This window comes from Primulina eburnea, chromosome 14, assembly GCF_022965805.1.
Source record: "Primulina eburnea isolate SZY01 chromosome 14, ASM2296580v1, whole genome shotgun sequence".
In the NCBI taxonomy this organism is placed as follows: Eukaryota; Viridiplantae; Streptophyta; class Magnoliopsida; order Lamiales; family Gesneriaceae; genus Primulina; species Primulina eburnea.
In genome coordinates this window covers 899,402-923,296 of record NC_133114.1, presented here as the reverse complement: position 1 = coordinate 923,296, position 23,895 = coordinate 899,402, and the positions used below count along the sequence as shown (strand labels likewise).

The 23,895-nt window shown below is 35.9% G+C and overlaps 1 protein-coding gene and 1 pseudogene across 1 annotated transcript; one reads left to right on the top strand and one right to left on the bottom strand.

The window, feature by feature from the left end:
• The first annotated feature begins 970 nt into the window (after positions 1 to 970).
• Positions 971 to 13,614, top strand: LOC140811899 (DNA-directed RNA polymerases IV and V subunit 2-like; annotated as a pseudogene).
• An 8-nt stretch (positions 13,615 to 13,622) lies between these two features.
• On the bottom strand, positions 13,623 to 15,339 carry LOC140812384 (probable WRKY transcription factor 60). Its single transcript, XM_073170638.1, has 5 exons — positions 15,085 to 15,339; positions 14,903 to 14,965; positions 14,448 to 14,717; positions 14,085 to 14,201; positions 13,623 to 13,958 (listed from the first exon to the last, which is right to left on the bottom strand). The coding sequence occupies exons 1-5, from the start codon at positions 15,163 to 15,165 to the stop codon at positions 13,623 to 13,625; spliced, it is 867 nt and encodes a 288-aa protein (XP_073026739.1). The 5' UTR covers positions 15,166 to 15,339.
• Positions 15,340 to 23,895: the final 8,556 nt, after the last annotated feature.

Here is a 23,895-nt window from a genome sequence, read left to right as displayed (position 1 = left end):
CGTCTTCTTGGTTTTAGGTAGTCTATGCCAAGCATGCTAAGGTACAGCAATTAGTTGCATACGTGGCGCATTTCATTAACAACACAGGTCCATGACTAAAAGATCTCTACACCAACACCCTGTGCTCTTCTTCAAGATACAACAAATGTTCTGGAAAAGTCGAGTTAAGATATTATCTTGTTCCAGGATACAATCTAACTGGGCTTGCCATCAGAAAAGGCTCAGCAACCAGAAACATATACGCAGGCTACACACGTGTCAACCATGGAAAATATGCAGTCAGCAACGTTCGAGCCCATATAGGGACCAGCAATCTAATATGTGATTACTTCTATACCACAACAGGAGTCAGCTTTGGGACTTATAACTATGCAATTGTGTCTCAACTTCAAGAAATCTTTGCTGCCGATTGCAAGCAAGTAATATGAACATACATTGACACATGATTTGTTTCATTTGGTTAAATGTTAATTTAATCATTACAAATCAATGTCCATGGACTGCAACATAGATATGATTTCAAGCTGGACTTTGTGTAGCAAGGGGGTACCTACCTCAAATATTATTACATTATTTGCATTTAATTTTCTTAAAAATTATATTTTCATTGATCCATATATATATTCTAACAAAAGTTTACTATACATACAATTAAATGTGAACTATATCTGTACACACAATTATGTCGTTTTCACCCACCGAGAGCCTTGTCTTGAATGTTGACGAGCTTGTCTTTGCGAAGACATTTTATACCAATTAACTAACATGTAACGTATGCGTCGATAGTATCATAAAAAAACGTTATTTTAAGTTGATTTATGACCCATCTGTAGCTACCATACCACCTTTCCGAAATTTCCAAATTTATTAAAATATTTATCTACCCTTATCTATATCTTCCGAATTTCCCTCCATATTTATAAATATACAAGGACATGGCATTATTTCTGTAATTTTGTTTTAAAAGAAAGTTAATTCTCTATACCCTACACTACACCTCACTCGTTAGCCAGTCGACTGACTTCTCACTTCACAGATTCGTACAGCAATCTAGGCATTAATTTATCTCTGCACCAAAATTTTTGCTAGTATCCAGCAAGTAAAAAGGAGAACGGGTAAAAAATTCCCGTCCTTTTCTCTTCCTTTTCTTTGGTTTTCTTGTGGGGTTTTTTTTTATTTAAATTTTGAGTCTTTGGTTTTTCTCCTGCAGGGCAGCGTTTTAGTCAACTAAATATTTCCATCGCCAAGAGAGTTTGAATGTGTGTATGCTGGGTGTCTAAAACGAGGAGCAAAAGTTTCAAAATGCTTGAGAATTGAAATATTTGGTAACCCAACAGTAAGATTTAAGTAAGTTTCAATCTCATGTTTTTCATATTGTGCGATATCTTTTTTCGTAGTCGTTCAAAGGTTTATGGGTCTTTTGGGAATGTGAGTTTTGTTTTGTTTTGTTTTTGTTTTTTTATGTGAATAATGGTTTGCAAAGTGAAATGCATGTTACCTTTTTCGCTAGTTATGTATTAGAGTTTTGAGTGAAGAGTTGGGCGAGAGAAACTGCCATTGTATTGATATGAATGAATGAGTTCTAGTACAAAGGTGGTTCTATATACACACAGAAGAATTAACAAAAACTGCGACTAATAGAAACATGTTCTCCTATCTAATACTCCCCCTCAAGATGGGAAATGAATGTTTAGAATACCCATCTTGACCCAGAACTCACGAAACCGGGCTGGAAAGAGAGGCTTTGTTAGCAAATCAGCAAGTTGCAGATGAGAAGCAAGATGGAGAACTTTCAGAAGGCCGACTTGAGTGCGTTCCCGAACAACATGGCAATCAATTTCAATATGCTTTGTTCTTTCGTGAAAGACTGGATTAGAGGCAATATGTAGAGTTGCTTGGTTATCATGGGACAAAAGAACTGGAAGCTGGACACAAACTTGTACATCCTTTAGTTAAGAGAGTAACCACACCATTTCACAAGTGGCTAGAGCCATAGAGCGATACTCGGCCTCCGCCGCAGACTTAGAAACAATATGTTGTTTCTTGGATTTCCAAGAGATCAAAGAGCCACTAGTAAGCACACAAAAACCAAATACAGATTACAGAGCGACGTGTATCAGGGCGTGCAGCTCAGTTAGATTCAGAGAATAAACTCAACTTGAGATCAGATGAGGAGCTGTAAAATAATCCCTGCCCAATCGTTCCTTTGACTTACTTAAGAACAAAATATGCAACATGCAAATGGGCGTCACGAGGAGGCAGGAGCAGAAACAAGTTGACTCTACTTATATACGGAGTAAGCTAAGTCAGGACGTGTAACTGTGACATACAGAAGATTCCCTATCAAACGTTGATACAAAGAAGAATCAGGAAGAAGCTCACCTTCATCCTGGCAAAGTTTTAAAATTCACATCCAGAGGTGTAGTGCGAGCTTGCACCCAAGTAAGCCAGTTTCATCAAGTAGTTGAAGGGCATAATGACGCTGGCAAAGATAAATCCCTCGCAAGAAATTAGCAACTTCAATACCCAGAAAATATTTTAAGTTGCCCAAGTCCTCGGCTGCATCATTGGTTGCAATAACAATGTCGTCAACATTGACTAGCAATGCCAAAAAAATATTACCACAAGTTCTAAGAAAGAGAGAATTATCAGCATGCGACTGAACAAAACCAATGCGAGTTAAGGAGGAAGAAAATTTTGCGAACCCCTGTTAGGATGCCTGCTATAAACCATATAAGGACTTGTATAATTTAATCACTGCATTTGAAGGTAAAATCTCCTCCTTTCGGTGATAACCAAGTGGTAAATACATGTGAACTTCTTCTAATAAATCCCCGTGTAAGAAGAAATTGTTAACATCTAATTGCGTTAAAGACAAGCCATGAATGGCAGTTAAAGCAAGAAGAGCTATAGCAGCGACAAGCTTAGCAACGGGAGAGAAAGTATCAAAATAGTCAATTCCCTCTTGTTGCTATAGCCCTTAGCCACAAGCCTCACTTTATAACGTTCTAAAGTCCCATCAGCTAAGATTTTTGCTTTATAAACCCACCTTCGACCCACAACACTTTTACAGTGTTGCAAGGGAACAATTGACCAAATACTTTTGTCCTCCAAATCTCGTAACTCAGCAGCCATGGTCTGGCACCACACTGGAGATTTTTCAGCTTGAGAAAAGGTACGAGGTTCAACAACGGATGATACGCTCGTGAACAATTAACAAAAGCTTTATATGAAGAAGACAACTTGCGTCACTCTAAAACATGTTTAAATAATGGGCCGTAGGTGAAGAAGAAACATTAGTAGCAAAACAATAATAATCACACAAATGATTAGGCTTATTTGAAACCCTACGGGAATGAGTAAACGAAGCTCCCGAGTCCATAACCCAAGAATCAACCGGGCTTTCCATGGATAGTAATAGAGCATCATGTACCTCCTCAGTAACAACATTTTGTTCTTTGTTGATTTGCAATTCCTTTTCAAGTGACCAGTCTCACCACAGCTCCACCACTTCACATTCTTTTCAAAGTTGCTTTTGTCTTTTCCATTTCTTGACTTGGACCCACCATGCCATTGGTTAAAACTCTTTTCGCCACTCCTTTCTCTTCCTCTGTTCTCGAGATTTAGAGCAGATCTCAATGATGTTCCTTCACCCGAATCCATCCTGCGAACTTCTTCAGCAAGAATTTGATCTCTGACATCATTGAATTGTAGCTTTCTTTTTCCAACAGAGTTGCTAACCGCTGCCCGCATCGGTTCCCAATTGTCTGGTAAAGACGCCAAAAGAATAAGTGCCCGAATCTCATCATCAAATTTAATTTCAACCGATGTTAGCTGTGAAACAATCGTGTTGAATTCATTGATGTGTTTAGCCACCAATACATCTTCTCTCATCTTCAAGTTAAATAACTTCTTCATGAGATGTACTTTATTATTTGCCGATGGCTTTTCGTACATGTCCGACAAAATGGACATCATCTCCTCCGTTGTTTTTGCCTCCGCCACGTTATGTGCCACGTTCTTCGTTAGGGTCAATCGTATTACACCTAACACCTGTCGATCAAGAAGCTTCCAGTCATCATCCTCCATCTTTTCCGGCTTTTTTCCAGATAGAGGTTGATGCAACTTCTTACTGTACAGATAATCAATAATCTGTAGTCGCCAGAACGTATACTCTGTACCGTCGAACTTGTTGATTCCCGGTCCCGATCCATTATCTCCGGTCATCACTTCTCTAGCCTTAACAAAAAATCTAAAAAATCTTTTCTGATGTGGAAGATCAGACAAAGCTGCAACCACAGAGTATACTCAGAATTTTAAAGAATTTTCACAACAAGGCTCTGATACCAGTTGTTGGGAAATTACCCCGAAGCAATGCCAACACCGATGATAATAGTACCCAAAAAATGCGGAATAAAATAACCAACAAGAACACAAAGATTTACGTGGTTCACCCAATATAGGCTACGTCCACGGAGCACTGCAACTTTTATAACAGGAAGAAATATTACAACAAGTGTATACACCAATACACTCAATATCTCACGATCCCAACCCGAGTATACCGAGAAAAATATTTTCTCTAACTCACACAAGAGAATTCCCGCACTCAAGAAAAAAATACACTCTTTTTTTTTCTATATACTCTCTTTTTATCAAAGCTAAAAAGCTTTTGATTTTGGGATACAATAACTGAAGGAATTGAGTTCTATTTATAACTAATTCCTACGGTCAGTTTTTTAAATATTTCTGATGTGGGATTCTAAATTCTGAATATAAAATTCAGCGTGGGCCCCACATCATTTAAAAAACTCACCTAACAGCTGTATAACACTCAAAGTTTTCTTAATATGGAAAATTCGAGTAGCGTTGCATTGGCGGAATCGATCTAGCAAATCGATGCACATCTCCCGTGCAGTGGAAATGTACATTAAACTATCGGAAATTTCACGATTGACGGAGTTAAGGAGCCATGAAATCACCATACGATTGCATCGTATCAATGCTCCATATAATAGATCGTCAAGCAATGGTTGCAGAAACATACCGTACCGTCAACAAATCTGAGGTTATTTTTTGAAGTTAACGCCATTGACATTGCTCGATTTCAGGTGTTGTAGTTTCCGGCTGTAAGTGAGTGAAAAACTAGTATCAAACCGGGATGATCTCCATTTTGAAGATGAAATGGAATGCTTGAATCTTCAAACACAATTCTGGTATTTTGAGGATTCGAAGCATTGGCATTTGAAGCTTGAGCGTTCAATGTTTGAGCTCCTTTAGCCATGAGAAGAACAAAGCAGCCAGCAGATCTAACTCTACGATATCATGTTAAGATTGAGACTTGAACATAACTCAACGTCAAAAGCTACTTAAAGGGGGAGAATTGTTCAAGTCTGTATATATAATTCTCAAGGACTTAATCCAGCCGATGTGAGACATCTAACACAGCCCCTCACGTCCAAGAATAAACATTTGGAGCGTGAAATATGCAAGATATTAGCGGGTGGTCTATTAGGGCAGTTCAACACATAACGGTGGGTCTGGGCTCTGATCCCATATTATAGTTTTGATTGAAGAGTTGGGTGAGAGAAACTTCTATTGTATTGATATGAGTGAATGAGTTTTAGTACAAGGGTGATGCTATATATACACAAAAGAATTAACATAAAATGCGACTAATAGAAACATGTTCTCCTATCTAATATTATGTGTTTTGAAGGAGTTTTTTTTGTGCGTAGAAATTATTATTTTTTATGGGGCATGAGTGAATGAGAGTTATTAAGCTTTTTCTGTGTTAAATTATTTTCTGTAATGAAAGTATAGCCATTAGAGCTGCTTACCTTGCTCTTTGTGCTGAAGAAACCATTTATGTTTGAGTCTTTGTAAACGATCACATAAGTGGATTTTGAAAGAAAATTTGAGTTATATTGGTCGGGGATTGACAATTTTATGTTTTTTGTTGTTGTTTCTAAACAGATGGGTGGATCGGATTTTCCGAAAGCTGGACCTAGTGGCGTCAATGAGAAGTTTTCCAATGGCACCACCAGAATGGATATTGACGATGATATGGACTTTGAGCTTTCTGATTCTGATGACGGTGATGATGTGGGCAGTTCTTTTCAAGAATTAGGTGAAGGGTCGCTGAAAACTTTCTGCAAGAAGGCTTCGACCGCCTTTTTTGATCAGTATGGGCTAATTAGTCACCAAATTAATTCATATAACGACTTTGTTAAATATGGTATACAACAATTGTTTGACTCTGTTGGTGAGATTCTTATCTCGCCAGGGTATGATCCATCGAAAAGGAGAGATGATGGTTGGAGGCAGGTATCTCTCAAATTTGGGAAGGTTACCCTTGAGAAGCCTATCTTTTGGACTGGCGATAAGTTTTCAGCCGATGGTGGGAAGGATTATTTAAATTTATTGCCCCGGCATGCACGGCTTCAGAATATGACCTACTCATCCAAGATCAGAATCGATACTCGTCTTGAGGTTTGTAAATGGATCCGTGTTAAGATTATTTCTTTCTTTTTCTGAAGACGTTCTGGACTAGGGTTTATGCATGTTATTTTTTTATTTCTTCAGTGATCATTGCTTCTTGTATTTTGTGGGTTGAATGCTTGGTACAATCTGCTGGCGACCAGGTTCATTTTGGAGGTTCTATTTGTCAGAGAATCTATCTTTTTTTTGGCATTCAACCACCCCCAAGCTAATTTTGACCAACATGTTTTTTCCGTTAAGGTTTCCTAACACGCATGTTATAGTTCTAAAAAGTGGATTAAAACAGTAGTTCCTTGATTGTGTTGCTTATGCTAGTTCTGTGGGATTGCTCTTCATTTTATGTAAAACCTTTGGTTGTGGATGAACAATCAGAATATTTTTGGTCGAAGAGCATCTCCTAGATGATGAGCATAGATACAGATATTATACGATAAACTAGTAGTATGTATTAGATTATTTTTTTATGTAACCTTTTCGTTCTACATTCTTTTAGTTTTCCTCTTACTGTATTTGTTTTCATCTTCTGAAAATTTCACGTAAATTTTTGCATGACCTACGTTCTTAAGAACTGTAGTAGTTGTAGCTTTCGAACAGATGCTATACTGTGTCTATTTTGTACCTACCTTTTCAAATTATTATTATTATTTTTTGATCGAAACTAAGACCTATATAAAATTTTACTGTCAGATGATGTAGCCAAAGCTTTCTACCTCCTAAAAAATTTATGTATCATATTTTATTATCTTGTTATCATTTTGTAACTTTTCAGGGTTTTACCGAAAATCTTGCTAGTAGTGACAAGTTCAAGACTGGTGTACAACAAGAAGTTGAAAAGACGGTGGTAAGTGTACATCAGAGTGACATTCTATTTGGCAGCCTCCCGGTAATGGTGAAATCAGATTTGTGCAATGAGAAAGGAACTGAGAAAATGGATTGTGAATTTGACCATGGAGGATATTTTATTATTAAGGGTGCTGAGAAGGTGAGGGTTTAGTTTTATAATGGTTTTCTGTATATTCCTTGCAAATGTTGGTAAAGTTCAAACAAGGGAGTTTGTAGTATCAATTAAAACACAAAATGCTGTGGTACAAGGTCAAGATTTGTCTTAGTCAATGTCTTTTATCCACACCAGTTCACCCTTTAACTGGCTACACGAGTAGTAGAGTAACAAACTCACGAGCTTTATTTAATTTCACTTCTCACCATTTATTATTACCAGTTAACCATTTTATTGATGACTTAGAAGTGCTCTTCTGTGACCAATGCAGTTAATTGTGTCTAAAAAGACTGTGGATAGCAAAAGATCCGAATTGGTCAATCGCATATCGCTCAGTTGCCAAACGAAGAAAAGTTCACGTAAAGTTAGTTCCAAAAGTGGAGCACATCAGTGGATGAGAGAAGATCCTTACAGTTTACTTTATGGCAACTGAAGTTCCAATCTGGATTCTGTTCTTTGCCTTGGGTGTTTCAAATGACCTAGAAGTTGTAAAGTTGATAGATCTGGACATCGAAAACTGCAGGGTTGCAAATGTACTTGTTGCATCGATTCATGTCGCTGATAAAATTATGAGGGTTTCCGTAAGGTGGACAGTGCAGTAAATCATGTTAAGAAACTCATGCAGGGTTGCAAATTCCCACCTACAGAGTCTGTGGAAGAATGCTTTAAAAATTCTCTCTTTCCTAACCTCAAAAGCTTGGGGCAGAAGGCTCGGTTTCTGGCATACATGGTCAAGTGTGTGTTAGAAGCTTACATGGGACTTCGCAAAGTTGACAGCAGGGATGATTTCAGGAACAAGAGGTTGGAGTTGGCTAGTGAGCTACTTGAGAGAGAATTGAGAGTTCACATAAAACATGCTGAGAGGCGCATGGTGAAAGCCATGCAAAGGGATCTTTATGGAGATCGGGAGATACAATCAATTGAACACTACTTGGATACTTCAATCATCACGAACGGTCTTTCCAGGGCTTTTTCTACTGGAGCTTGGTCACATCCTTACAAGAGGATGGAGAGAATTTCTGGTGTTGTGGCTACTCTAAGGCGAACAAATCCTTTGCAAGCGACTTGTGATATGAGGAAAACACGCCAGCAGGTTTCATACACAGGGAGGGCTGGTGATGCTAGATACCCGTAAGTTGTCATGTTTATTTATCTGGTTTTAGGACTTGACTCTAAAAAGTGAAAACTCATTTTATGGATTCTGTCTTTATTGCATCAACTCCTGCCATGTGATTGTACTGTACTTCAACATGGTGCTTAGTAAATTAGCAGCTATTTCTGTGATAAGCCAAAATAATACGTTCAATGGGGAATAGTTATTTCCAGATTTCAGAAATGTATAATATCCTGATAAACGATTGGGTAACCTTGATGCATTGTTTAGGAAACTGAATTGGGCTTGATTGTAACTTGAGTGGCAATTTTGCTACTTTAATGGTTTATTTTACTTAACCATTCTTCTGTTTTTTTCCCCCTAATTTTCTTCAAACATGCTATTTGTCTACCTTCAAAAGATACAGCTATAACAAATTGCTCTCTGTTTTTCCTACAATCACCACAGTTACTGCACTACATCTATCGCGACCCATTTCAAAATTTCAGCACATACTTACCCATGATGATCTCCAAAATTTTCTGGAGAGATTCTGATTAAACACAATAAATGCCCCAATTAGGCAATCTGAGATCATAAAAAATACTCACATTAACTGAGAAAGAGGAAGACCAAAGAAGACCTGGTTAATAACTATAAAATAGGATAAAATTCATTTAAATATAGATGATGATATAACAGGGAAGAACACAATGATGTAGGAGGATAAATATAGCCGATCCCAATTAGTGAGATAAAGGCTTGATTGTTATTGTATATTGATCAAACACAATCTTTTATTGTATCTTCTGCTGTTGTCATTTTTGATAGCGTACATTTCAACCTTTCTCTTTATGATTCTTAATTTTTTTGCTTTTGTCTGTCATCATACTATTCTTTTGGAGCAAATGCCTTTTTGTCACACTCTTGGCTGCTCCATCCTTCCTTGTGTTGCTTTGTCTCATTGGTTTATTCATCATGCCAGTCCCCAAACAAAAAATGTGAGTTGTGGAGGCATGCTTTCTTCATGTGTAGCAACTGAATCCTGTAGAGAGCTTGTATTGCTTATGTGCGTGCATTCTGATTTTTTTGTTTGTTTCTATGCATTGTACCTTAATAATGGTCGTGCTGGAAGCAGTTTCTTAACCAACATATTTTCTTCCTCTGACTGAGTTTCAATCTGTAACTGATACTCTGATTTGTTTTCACTATTCGAAAATGGTCGTGCGGGAAGCAGTTAACCAACATATTTTTCCTTCTCTGACTGAGTTTCAATTTCCCATTGAAACTGATACTCTGATTTGTTTTCACTATCTGAAAATGTTTCTTTTGTTTTCAGCATGGCTTGTTTTACCTTCGCTTCACCATGTTTGACCTACTTTATCCATTTAAAAAGCAGTGTGCGTCGTAGTTCTTTTTGTGTGATTTCAATTGGTGCTGGGGTTTTTGTTTGTACTTGATCATGAGCATGGTGCAGCATTGTAAAGGATGGTGAACTATTGATTCTTTAAATTGACAGCAAAATTTGTTCTTGTTTGCTTTTGAGTTTAGTTTTTATATAATACCTTTGTCAAATTCTCTTCTGCTTTAAATCGACAGCAAAATTTGTTCTTGTTTGCTTTTGAGTTTAGTTTTTATGTAATACCTTGGCCAAATTCTCTTCTGCTTTGAAAACTGCTTCTCATGCATATGTTGGTGTAGTTTTTTACAGGGAAACTACATTTCCTAGTTTATTTTGGCCAGATGTGGCGTACAGGTGTTTTTCATATTATTTGAATCTTGTTTTCATTAGCATTCTAACTATATTCTTGATATCTCAACAAGAATAGTAGAATAGCTTATGATTGGTTGCATTATGATGCAGCCACCCATTCACTGGGGTAAGATTTGCTTCCTTTCTACACCTGATGGAGAAAATTGTGGACTAGTTAAGAATCTAGCAAGCTTGGGTCTTGTCAGCACCAATGTATTGGAAAAGAATGGTCTTCTCCGAAAATTACGCCAGTGTGGAATGGAAATTTTGGTTGACGATACTTCAAGTTTGCTCGAAGGGAAGCAAAAGGTTCTTTTAGATGGAGATTGGGTTGGAGTGGTTGAAAATTCTGCGTCATTTGTTGCTAAGCTAAGACGTAAACGTCGCAGGGATGGAAGTGCCTCATCAGGTTCATCTACATTTATTTTGTATTCCTTGGAAACTTTAAGTGGCAGATCTCAAATCGTAGGTTGAGATTGGCAATGCCATAAGATGTTAGCAAATCTCATTACCTGCAGGAACTTCAAATAAAAATTGTCTTCAGTGCCTTGTTTGGTTTGTGATTTCAAATTTGATTCCAATTTTTTCTTTGCATTAAATCAATTAATTTGTAATAGAGTAAATATGATTTCTAAATGGGACTATTTTACCATGCATTAATTTTCATGGTTGCTGTTACCTGATTGGTACCTGTCACACGTGTTTCAGAGTAACGAATAAATATCATTTTTGTATAAATTATATTTTTATTGCAGAATGAAGCATCCTAAGAAGTAATAAATAAGGAAAATAATTGCTCATTTTCCTTTCTTTCCCCCATTTTCTTCTGTAGCATGATAGCATTACTCTGCTGTGACTGTCTACCAACGTGCTTTCATTTGTCAGCTTCTGTCGGCGAACTTTTCACACTCTGTCCTCTTGTAGGTTGAGATTAAGAGAGACGAGCATCATTCTGAAGTGCGCATATTTGCTGATTCTGGAAGGATACTCCGGCCTCTTTTAGTTGTTCGAAATTTAAAGAAGATTAAAGGAGTAAAAGGAGATTATACATTTCAGACTCTACTAGATTATGGAATAATAGAGTTAATAGGACCAGAAGAAGAGGAAGATTGCCAGACTGCATGGGGAATTAGATACCTTTTCACCACTGAAAAATCCAGGCAACCTGTATATACACACTGTGAGTTAGATTGTTCGTTTTTGGAAGGCTTAAGTTGCGGAATCATTCCGTTCAACAACCACGATCACACGAAGAGAGTTCTCTACCAGTCCAAGAAGCATTCCCAGCAAGCAATTGGATTTTCTACGACAAACCCGAAGGCCAGAGTCGATACTAATTCTCATCAGCTGTATTACCCCCAGAGGCCACTTTTCCGGACGATGCTTTCTGATTGTCTTGGAAAATCATCATATTCTCATCAGCAAAGGGGGATGATCCCACACCCCAAGTTCTTTAATGGTCAATGCGCGATTGTGTCTGTTAATGTCCATCTGGGATACAACCAAGAGGACTCGATTGTGATGAATCGTTCATCCCTGGAGCGTGAAATGTTTCGATCTGAACACATTAGAAGTTATAAGGCGGAGGTTGAGAGCTCCGAAGGATTAGGGAAAAAGCTTAAGCCTGAGGACGGTATAAGCTTTGGGAAAACACAGAGCAAAATTGGTCGGGTAGACAGCCTTGACGATGATGGTCTTCCCTTCGTTGGTGCCAACCTCCAAACAGGCGACATAATCATAGGAAAGCATTCTGAATCGGGGGTCGATCACAGCATTAAGTTGCGGCACACTGAAAGAGGGATGGTTCACAAAGTCGTGCTTTCTGCTAATGATGATGGAAAGAACTATGCCGTTGTATCTCTAGGACAGGTGAGTATTCCCCACAACTTATGCCACTGTTGTTGGATTGCATTTGATGTGTGTTTTATGTCAATTGTGTCTCCATGTTTGTGAACACAACCGAGAGCTACTCTCTTCGATTTGTCACAGACCAATTTGGCCCTTTGATTCTTGTTCGCATTCTCTAAAATTTCATTATACCCTAGTTTTTTCATCGTATTTGTGGCATAAGGATGACTGTGCAGGTTCGTTCTCCATGTCTTGGCGACAAGTTCTCGAGTATGCATGGACAGAAGGGCGTTCTTGGCTTTCTGGAGTCTCAAGAAAATTTCCCTTTTACGAAACAAGGAATAGTCCCAGACATTGTGATAAATCCTCACGCATTTCCCTCCCGACAAACTCCTGGTCAACTTTTAGAGGCCGCCTTAGGCAAAGGGATTGCCCTGGGGGGTGCACTAAAATATGCCACCCCATTTTCAACACCATCGGTTGAAGATATCACAGCTCAACTTCATAGGTATCATCCGTTATGTAGGAGAATCATTGTCCGTCCCACTTAACATTTTATTATACCTAATCAATTTGTATGTTTGGATATATTTAAGCACATGTAACTTGCAGGCTTGGATTTTCAAGATGGGGGCATGAAAGAGTTTATGATGGTCGGACTGGAGAAGCAGTTCGTTCCCTGATTTTTATGGGCCCAACTTTCTACCAGCGCCTCACTCACATGGCCGAGGATAAAGTGAAATTCAGGAATACAGGGCCAGTCCATCCACTTACCCGCCAGCCAGTTGCAGATAGGAAGCGATTTGGCGGGATCAAATTCTGTGAGATGGAACGCGACTGTCTATTAGCCCACGGTGCAGCTGCAAATTTACACGAGCGCCTCTTCACCCTGAGTGATTCCTCACAGATTCACATCTGCCGCAGCTGTAAGAACGTGGCCAACGTCCCATACGGAGCGAAGCTTCTCTGTCAGGAGCTGTTCAGTATGGGAATTTCTCTCAATTTCGATACCGAGTTGTGCTGAGGCCACCTTGCTTCTTAAAAAGCTACCGGTCATACTGAATCTGGGTTTCAAGGTTCACTTTCCCAGCTCTATGTTTCTTAGTAATGCTTAACGTTAAAGCTTAATAGGCATAGCATCTAGAAGAAAAATTGTATGATTATCTCAGGCATGTCTTTCTTGAAATTACATGAAATGGTGAACAATATGCATGTAAATTAACGGGACGGCTGTTTTCGCTGCCTTGCTCTTTAAATTCGATTCCTGTTTCATTTCTTTTCGTATCAAAATCTGCACGAGTTCGTTCATGTAGTTTATATCACGTATCTTGACGCCCTGTTATGTATACATTTTTGTATTGTTTACCTCTCAAATGTGTATATTTTTTATTCCAAAATTACAAAATCATTTCATTTACTAGCATTTCTCATCATGGTTCAGGTATTTCCTCGTCTAGTATCCTTCCTGATATTGCTGAAACAAGTGCAGCAGTGAAACCTGGAATTCTTGTCAAGGAACAAGCCATTTGATCCACAAAAAATTCTTGGATTTCCTTGCTATCACAATTTGCTATAGCCCTCTGCATTTTGCTGTGCATTATAGGATCTCTCAAATCAAGACTCGCTGTAGGGCTTGTACAGTCACCGGAAATCGAGCCTGGAGACGAAACTCTGGCTGTTTCAGATTGAGAGGAAGAGCGGTGGTGGTAGTGCTTGCCTTCGTATGTAACAACTAAAAGGGATGGATCATCTACACTTCTCTGCACCTACAAGCACAAAGTAATTCCGAAAGCAATATCTCTATTAAATTTAATTAAAATTGAATGTTTTGAATAAATCTACAGTAAATTAAATTAAATTGTTGTTTCATTAAAAAGATGATATGAACTCACCTTCTTCTTGACTGAGCAAATGGGGGCAAAAGAGCACTTATAATAGGCCCTTGGAGATGGATTATCTCTTGTAACCTTTTGTCCATATTTTCTCCATTGGTGCCCATCCTTTACTACCTGTAAAAAGTTCCAGTTTTGCAAAATGCAATTGAAATTCTTATATAAGATAATGAGTTCATGCCGTGAATAGTCGGGACATTGAGGAATATCCAGAAAACTCGGCGTATTCGCTCTCAACGAGAAAAAAAAATCAAATTTACTCTTATCTTTTAAAAATGTTTAAGAATTAAGAATGCATTATCCACAAATGCAGATTTTCATGCTGGATATAACAAGTTTTATTTATCATCAAAATATTCTTACTAGGCTCGTGTCCGAGGGATCAGCGCTCACTAAAACTTTTTTCGAAGCATTAGTTTTTATCCCTTTTGGTCTTCCATGTGACCAACATTCTTCGCAACAAGCTTGATTACAACATCTCTTTTTAATAAAATTCGAATCGTCGAGCTTCCTCTTCCGCGAAAACTTCTCCTCAGAATTAGATTGCTTTTGTGTCGAATCGTTTTGATTTTTGAGGAAATTCGCAAGCATATCATTCAGCTTCTTGTTTTCGGATTTTAGTCGATCCAACTCCTGGATCAGTTTTAGTTTACGTGCATGAAATTAATATTGCAAACTTATATACTATATAGTCTATAAACATAGTAAATAATTAATCAAGAATTTTAGTTATAATATACAGATTATATCACATAATGCATAAAATGGCATGAAGAGAAAATATAATAATTTGCAGCATATTATATGATTAGGCATACCTCATGATCTTTCAATGACAACCCTTTTTCATGACAATTAAAATTATCTTCAAACTCCGAATTCTGATGAAAAAAATGATTAAATTCATACAATTTTAACATTCCCTTTATTAAAATAAAATGAAAAAATAAAATAAAATAAAAATAAATCCTTTTTTTTTTTTGACAAAAATATTGCTTACCGAATATTCACTAGGGTTCTGCATGGGGTTCGAGTTGAGGTCGATAAAACAGTTCCCATTTAACAAGTTACCTTTCTCCATTCTATCAATACTAAGAAGCAAGAAATTTAATAAGAATTCGTATCAAGATGATTCGATTCGATTCGATCAACGAGTTTTGAAGGGTAACTACAGCTCGAGCTCCGATCTTCGCAAGAATTAATTCTGGTGAATAGATTGAACACTTTTTTTTGGGAAATATATTGAACAAATGAATTGAAATTGACTAAGATTGAATAACAGATATTTATAGACTTAACATGTGTGGCATAAGATATATAATTCTTGAAGCTGAGTCAAGTCTTTTTTACTTCTCTCTGAGGCTTCATAATTATATTATTGCGGGGAAATTTTCTAGTAATTTAATTAGGCCGATTAATCTGTCCCTTGAAGCTGTCCATGTTCTACAATCTGTATTTGTATTTTAGCCAAGGTGGAAGATTTATTCATATATATCTTGTGTGAAAACTTATCTGTTAAGAATTATATGATTTTTGGTTTAATAGATGCAATTTTTTCGAAGAAATTGTATTGGAAAATGGTGTTATATAATCAGCGGATATTATATGCTATTTTGTGATGTAAAATCAAGAAATGGGATATATATTTATTTATAGCATGTGTAAATATTTGACTATAATTTAGTTTCTTACCTTGGATCATGAAATAACAAAGAAATTCAAAACAAATTGTTGTAAATCGTAATAATAATAATATAAAACTGCCATTTTGAATGGAAGAAATCTATTTGTTTGATATCCATTTAGATATATAATTTTTTTATTAAAATATAATTAATTAAGCATACATGATCATAATTTCAATTTGAAATTTTTTATGATGCTCTAGCATTAATTGGTTGAAAATAATTATCCTGTCGAATACGTTAACACTATATTAATATTTCCATTTATTCTTAAAGACTTTGGTACTCCAATCAAATATCCCTATTAATTTCTTGGCATATTTTGAATATTTTTTGGGTTCAAATTCTTAAAAAAAAAAAATAAGAAAAAGGAAATGAAAGTATTTGGGTATATAAAAACTAAAAAAAAATATTTAAAAAATTATACCAATACAAAAATTTACTTAAAATTAATTATTAAATTAAACTTTAATGTATACGCACACATCACGCGTGAAGAGATGTCGATGCGCATATACTAATTTATGTTTTTTGACTTTAAAACGTAGAAATCAAACATGAAATTATCAAACTTGTCTTCGAAGAAACTAGGCGAAAGTGATTCTTTCTTTTTTCTACGTAGTCTGTAATAATTATTAAGAATGACTTATAACTAATTAATTGTAAAAAAAATAAAGTAGGAGTTCTTTGTTCAAACATTATCGTAGTGAATCTTCCGACAAAACCTTGTATCATGGATTAGGTACAACAATGCACAATCATTATCTTAGTTAATAATATAATAATAATAATAACAACAACAACAGAAAAAATAATAATTTCATTTTTTTATCTTTATTTGTTTAATATATATTAAAAAAAATCATCTCAAAACGCAACTTGGTGCGAAAGATAAAATATTGAATTTTTTTCCTTAATTGTTTCATCTAACGTTTGGCTCGAGTTTTAAAATAGTTGGAGTTATACATTGTTTTGTTATATATATCTTTCGATTTATTAATTATTCTCACACTATGATTATCTCATCTTATTAATTAAATTGTGCCTTATAGTTACTCTTGCTGTTGTGTTGCAAAATTAATCCACCAAAATATCTTCAATGTCATATTATATATGGATTTTGGTCATGCCATTACTTTTGATGTTTCCCCGAAAATGTGTTTCTTGTTTAATAATATTTATAAATAAATATTTTTTTATTTACAATATCAATATTTCTTATTATTTCATTGGAAGAATTATCTCATAATTAAAAAAAATTCATTTTCATTAGCTCATCGTCTGGATTTTAACTTATATTTTAATTAGTTCACAAAAATAAAAAAAATTGTGAGTTAGTGTTTTATTATTTTTTCTCATAGCGTGAAAAACTAAAATTATTTATTATAAAATAATTTATTAATAATATAATGTCGATAATATAGATATATATCAGTGTTGAAACCGTGATAGCTTCTGGATGAGTAGACTAATGGAAGAAGTCAAACATTTATATATAAATTTTTTTAGGATCCAAGATTGATTTAGAGTGAGGTGAATAAATAATCTTAACAAATTTTATAAATATTTCGGTTGTGCTTAACAACACTAAATGAAATTTTTATTAGTTGAGTATTTATCAGCTAGCAGTTGAAAGAACAATTTAATTATCAAATGAAAGCTAAAAACAAGGTAACTTAATTAGTATAAAAGCAAATACGTGTTTCTTAATGTTTGGAGACTTGAATAACTTATGTGTCACTCTTTATTTCTCGTGGAAGGATTTTTATTAAAAGACTTTGACAATTACAACAATTTGCAAATTCTAAGTCCAGCAGAGCTTAACAATGTCTAAGTGAAACTCTTAGTATATTCACAAACTTAAACAAAGTGATCAGTAAGAATTTTTTCTGTCAATTACAATGATTTCTCAGAAAAATACTAAGCACAAAATGATAATTAAATGATCAAATAAAATAAGATTTGTGTGTGATGATTTTTTTGCTCGATCAGATAAGCTCTCAAGAACTTGATGATTCATAAGGTTGGGAGAGCTTAAAAGTCCATTCAACTTATCTATTTATAGGCTTTGATTCCAACGTCGTTATTTTTGAATCTGATATTCGTTCCCAAATCAGGAAGTCGTTGTGCAATGTCATCGTTCTTTCCGACAAATATTACAATGCAGGTGGTGCGCATGGACTTTGACATTCTAATGTATTGATAAAGGTGTTATAAAATCTTATCTGATCTATCAGTTGGACTCTTCTTATCACTAGTTGACTTCTTGACAACCGCCAGTTATTCTAGGATTTATTTCTTGAACTTCAGTAGGTCTGCAGAGGAGATGTTAAGAGCTTGCCCTTTTAGTCTGAGAGCAATTACATTTTGCACATTCATATAGTCTTGTACTTGCTTGTACTTGTGCGGAGTAACTGGATCATTAAGAGTACACCAACATCTTCGAATAGTCGGCTTAATGGAATGACAAATCCTTATGATTACCTCTCAGAAAAAAATCATAGCCTTAGAATCTTAAATAGCACTGATGATCAGTTAATCTTCATGCCAGATGCAATGACTCTAAGAAAAACATGACACATATTAAAAGAGGCGTGTACAGATTGATATTGACGATGGCCAAGAAAATTTAGATGCGTACACGATTCTTCTTTTGACATTCATGCTCCCGACTTTTCTCGTTGATGGTATGAGAAACGCCTATAAATAGAGGCGATTGAGGTCCCTAAGCATACAATCTCATACAGTCATCTATAGAGAGATTGGAGTGTTTAGAAGGCTTTCAACCGGAAGGAAAAACAGAGAAATCAAAATGATTCAATGACCGGAGTTAACGCTCGATTTAGCTTCTGCATATTTGTTTATCATATTTATATACGTACAGAAACATGATTGTCTCTAACAATGACAGCCACCGACAATGAACTTCTCAGTTGTATAGACATCAAATGATCCCATCCTAGCCAAAAACGGCTTGGCTACCACATCAACAAGGAGTTGAAATTCCATCTTCATTTCTTTCTTCTTTCGAGATCATGTCTTGGCTCAAACTTTGGGTTTCTCTCGTCCACCCTCTCTCACAATTGGATGACTAGGAACGCTAAAATGTTGGAGATCGAACTCCTGCCATACCTATATTTCATTTTATAATTAAAATGAAATAATAATAACAAATTAATAGATATAATTTGTTGTGCGCATGTCTTCTTTGTACTTCCATTGTCAAATTTCATTTTTATTTTTGTATCTATTAATTCTTGATAATTGTAGTCATTTTATGTCATGAGTGTTTGTATAACATTGTATACATTAACGTTATGTCAGTGTCATATCAGTGTTGCATCAAGAAAGAACTAAAATTGCAACGTTTGTCATTTTAATATGAGTTATAGTTTGTGATAATATAACTATGTAGTATCAAGTCAACACTTGATCTATATGTCATGACTTGTTATTTGCCCAGGTATGTCCCGTGTATGATGTACTTATGACTCTTTTTTATTGATATATTTTATTTTTACCGATTAAAAAAAATGAAATTACAAACACTTACAGTTTTTCCTTTGTTGTTTATTATTAGACATGATATTACTTTCGATAGTTGCTCCAGCTCATTAATAGCATATGTATGTGGAGTGGGAAATTATTTGAATTTGAAACTTTAATAAATATGGAAAGTTATAATTTTACTCCAGTAAATTGATATGTTTTGGGTTTTAGTTTTATAATTTATTAAGTTTAGTTTTTATACAATAACTTGTAAATTTTATTTTATTTTTTATATTTTTTTTCTCGAAATCATTAATTCTTCCAAATATGATTTATTAGCATTGATTTCTCTTACATGATACCTATGACAACATTAAGATCATATTACTCTAATTCAATTTCTTATAATCAAAAAAATAAATAAATAAGCAAAATGAACTTCAATACTTGAAACGGGCCACATAAGAGAGTAATGTCTAGTTGAATTAGTGGTTTTGTGAAAAAAAATACTAAAACTAAAAAAAATCCAAATTATTGAATTAAAACCGAACTTCGACAAGTTAAATGAATAAAATCCAAAATTGAATACTTTACATAACTAAAATTGTAATTTTCCCGGTTAATATATAGAAAATATTTGGTTTTTTATATAAATAAATATATATCCAAAGTCAAAGACTTACCTTAATTTAAGCAATATCATATACAAAATCATGCCATAGACTAACTAACCCTCAATCCATTACATTAAAAAAAAAAAAAAAAAAGTTTCCCGTCTATAGCAATTCAAGGGGAAGGCATTAAATTAAATACATGTGTTACCGTTACTCGAAAAATTTAAATTAAAAACAAAAAATGGAAAAATCATCGCTTAGAACATTCTTCGCCAAATAAAGGGTCACCTTGCCATGTCCAAACAATGTATTTCAACGCGGGCCTAAATTCATCTTCACGAAACTTAATGTACTCCAACGTGTCGCCCCGAAGACTTCGAAAGCTCGACCACCGTCACCTCCGGCGCCACCTTAAAAACCTCGGCGTATAGGGACAATCGCCCCTTTCGACCTTCGGTTGTCCCTAACAACCTCAGCTTGAAATCCTTCATCCTTGCAACCTTAAACTCTAGCTTCTTCGCCGCCATGATAACCTTTGCCGAACATCTCGACGCGAATGTGGACCCCACCTTGCGCTCATCCTCGAACATGCTCGACCGTGGACATCGCGGAAATGAACTGAAAAGCGTTGTGGAAAGCCGGCGAGGACGGGGACTTTTTTATCATTTCGTGCATGAATTTCTCCTCTTCATCGAATTTTTCAAAGATAGATTCTTGCATGGAGAATGCGTTAGGTCTCTTGAACCCTTTTCTAAACCAATGCGTCTTCATTATACCTTGGATCCCAATCCTTCTACAAGGGTTCGAAACCAATAACTTAGATACAATCCTTTTTGAATCCGTAGAAAACCATGAAGGAAACTCATTTTTTTTCAACTGTGATGTTAATTTATTGATATTGCATTTTGTATGGATAATATTTAAGAAATAATTCATTTTTTTTCAACTGTGATGTTAATTTCTTTTTTTGTTGGAATTCTATTTTCCCAAAGAAGAGCAAATTCCATCCTCCAACCATTTCCTTACTCGACCTTCCCTAAACAGAAAAGAAAATAATTATAATAAATAAATGAACATTTAATTTTAATTATTTCTTATATATCTATTTGAGGGTTTACTGTTCAAGTAAATATCACTCCTTCCCTTGTCCTATATATAATATAAATTACAACCTTAAATTAAAAGTTTGTTGGTTTTAATATTTTTTCTTCACCATTTAAATCATGTTCTAATTGAGTATTTTATATTATTATTTGATTAAAATAGACATAACTAATCTCTACTTGTGTTTGTTATTATTTTGTCATTTATATATTTAAAACATCGTGACGTCACTTGACATGGACAATAGTCAAAACAGACAAAATACATATTACATTCAGTGTCTCGATTTATATATAAATTACAACCTTAAATTAAAAGTTTGTTGGTTTTAATATTTTTTCTTCACCATTTAAATCATGTTCTAATTGAGTATTTTATATTATTATTTGATTAAAATAGACATAACTAATCTCTACTTGTGTTTGTTATTATTTTGTCATTTATATATTTAAAACATCGTGACGTCACTTGACATGGACAATAGTCAAAACAGACAAAATACATATTACATTCAAAACAGGTACTCGGAGAATTATTATTTCAAATGCTGCATGAATTAATACGACATAATTTTAACATGGAATCCGTAGAAAACCATGAAGGAAATCCGTAGAACCAAAAAAAGAATATTTTTGGGCTCGAATCTTATAGATGTTGGAAGATCTTATATGAATCCAAAATTTTCTTATGCATGATTATTCTTAGAATGTTGTTACCTCTTCTCTGCGTTACTGAAAGTTGGGTCTTGAATCACGAACAACATCAGCAAAAGATCAAGTCAAGGCAAGGAAGATCCTTTCTCTGCAAGACGAAATTGCCCGTATCAAAGTGCTATACGTTTCAGGCAATCGTCCCCAAGATACAACGACTTCAAGTCAAAACTTTGCAGCACCACAAATCCTTGTTATCAGCGAACAAAGATATGCAATTGCTTTAAAGTATATGAACCGAGATTGTGCAGCAAAATGTCAAGAAAGTATGCAGCAAAAATGATCCAACAGCCTTTGACAATGATCTGAGGGATTATTTATAGATGATCACCGGTTGCTTTGAAGAGACATGTTTCTTCAGATCGGATGCAATGAGGAGACACACTTCTAGGCAAGGGATACCTTGGTTGGGGCAAAAGCAGCCTTCAGTGGATGCCTAGACTGTCAAACGCCGCGCAAAACGTTTGGTGCGCTCACGACCAGACATGCGCGCGCGGACCGCGCGCACTGTTCTGTTTTCCCGAGCAGCGCGCACAGTAGGGGGCCCGCGCCCGCGTGAGAATCTGCGCGGCCGCGCGCCCTGTACCTGGCCGAGGCCTCGAGACATACAGCAACATGCGCGCATCCGCGCGGGATGCGGCGCGCCTGCGCATGTAGCTCTGTCATATTATTTTGTGCATGAGCTTCTGACAATATTTTCCAAATAAATTTGGTCTAAAAAGATTAATATTTGTCAAAGACCGCACCGCACAGCACCGACCCGAGATGAGACGAGCGCGCGCGCGTGTGTGTTTCACCGAGACACAGCCTATTAGCGTGGTCACCGACCCGACCCGAGACGAGACGAGCGCGCGCACGTGTGTTTCACCGAGACACAGCCTATTAGCGTCTTCCCCCTTCTAAAAACTTTTGGTACCCCTTGGGGCCCAAACCCTTGTCTCAACTTGGAGCTTATTAGGAAGGCTTCACTTGGTTAATTTCTCAATGTCGGACAAGTCACATAAGACATCCCACTTCTCTTTACAACTCCTCACTCTCCATTCTTCATTTATCCAACAATCCCCCACATAAATGAACATAATGCATGTATGCAGATTTACTTGAAAGCTCTTGTGAATTATTATTGCATTAGGATAGGTAGCTTTTGACTTTGAACCTTCCTTAGTAATATATAATAGGATTTACTAGTTGAGTAGTGACATGATGTCTTGAACTAGTCAACCGTTTGTGTAAACCAAGTCAATAGTATTTACACAATAATAATTCTAACATATTCTTGTTCTCACGTTGTGTCCGTTTCGGCCCTGGACCATATCTTAGATTCATAAGTGTTTTCCATTGAAGCTGCCATAACTTCTCACTTATATAGGTGATCTCCTATCTAGAGTATCCTGCCATACTCTACCTCATAGGTATAGGAATCATTAAAAAAAAACTTAACCTCACCACATGTTGCAGGTCTTTTCTACATGGATTTTATAGGAATGAGCCTTTACTTACTCCAAGTACTCAAACTAATATTTATAACTTAGCTGTCCCATTGAGCCAAGGTCATGGGATCTCCACTTCACAAGGTTGGGTTACCGCTATAAATATTATATTTTGTGGGTTTTAAGCCAATTCCTCTTAACAGTTTGTACATTTGATCTCTATTTATTCCTTTAGTAAACGGATCCGCCAGGTTTTCCTTTGACTTCACATATTCAACAGAAATAACCCCATTCGAGATCAATTGTCTTATGGTATTATGTCTCCGTCGAATGTGACGAGACTTACCATTGTACATACTGCTTTGTGCTCTTCCTATTGCCGATTGACTATCGCAATGAATGTTGATGGAAGGCACTGGCTTATTCCAACAAGGAATATCTTCTAGGAAGTTTCTTAGCCATTCGGCTTCTTCCCCAGCTTTGTCTAATGCTATAAAGTCGGATTCCATAGTGGATCGAGCTATACACGTTTGCTTAGCGATTTCCATGACACCGCTCCTCCACCTATTGTGAGTACATACCCACTAGTGGACTTGGAGTCTTTTGTGTCAGATATCCAATTGGCATCACAGTATCCTTCTAAAACTGCAGGATATTTTGAATATACCAAACCATAGTTCAGTGTATATTTTAAATATCCAAGCACTCTTGTTAAGGCTTTTCAATGATCCTTACTTGGATTACTTGTGAACATACTTAACTTATTCACTGAATATGCA

Excerpts from the sequence above, each read along its gene's own strand:
- LOC140812384 (XM_073170638.1), bottom strand. The coding sequence starts at position 15,165 with ATGGAGAAAGGTAACTTGTTAAATGGGAACTGTTTTATCGACCTCAAC. Across the intron at positions 14,966-15,084 it reads AGAACCCTAGTGAATATTCG|AATTCGGAGTTTGAAGATAA; the intron begins GTAAGCAATATT and ends TTTTTTCATCAG. Across the intron at positions 14,718-14,902 it reads TGTCATTGAAAGATCATGAG|GAGTTGGATCGACTAAAATC; the intron begins GTATGCCTAATC and ends AAACTGATCCAG.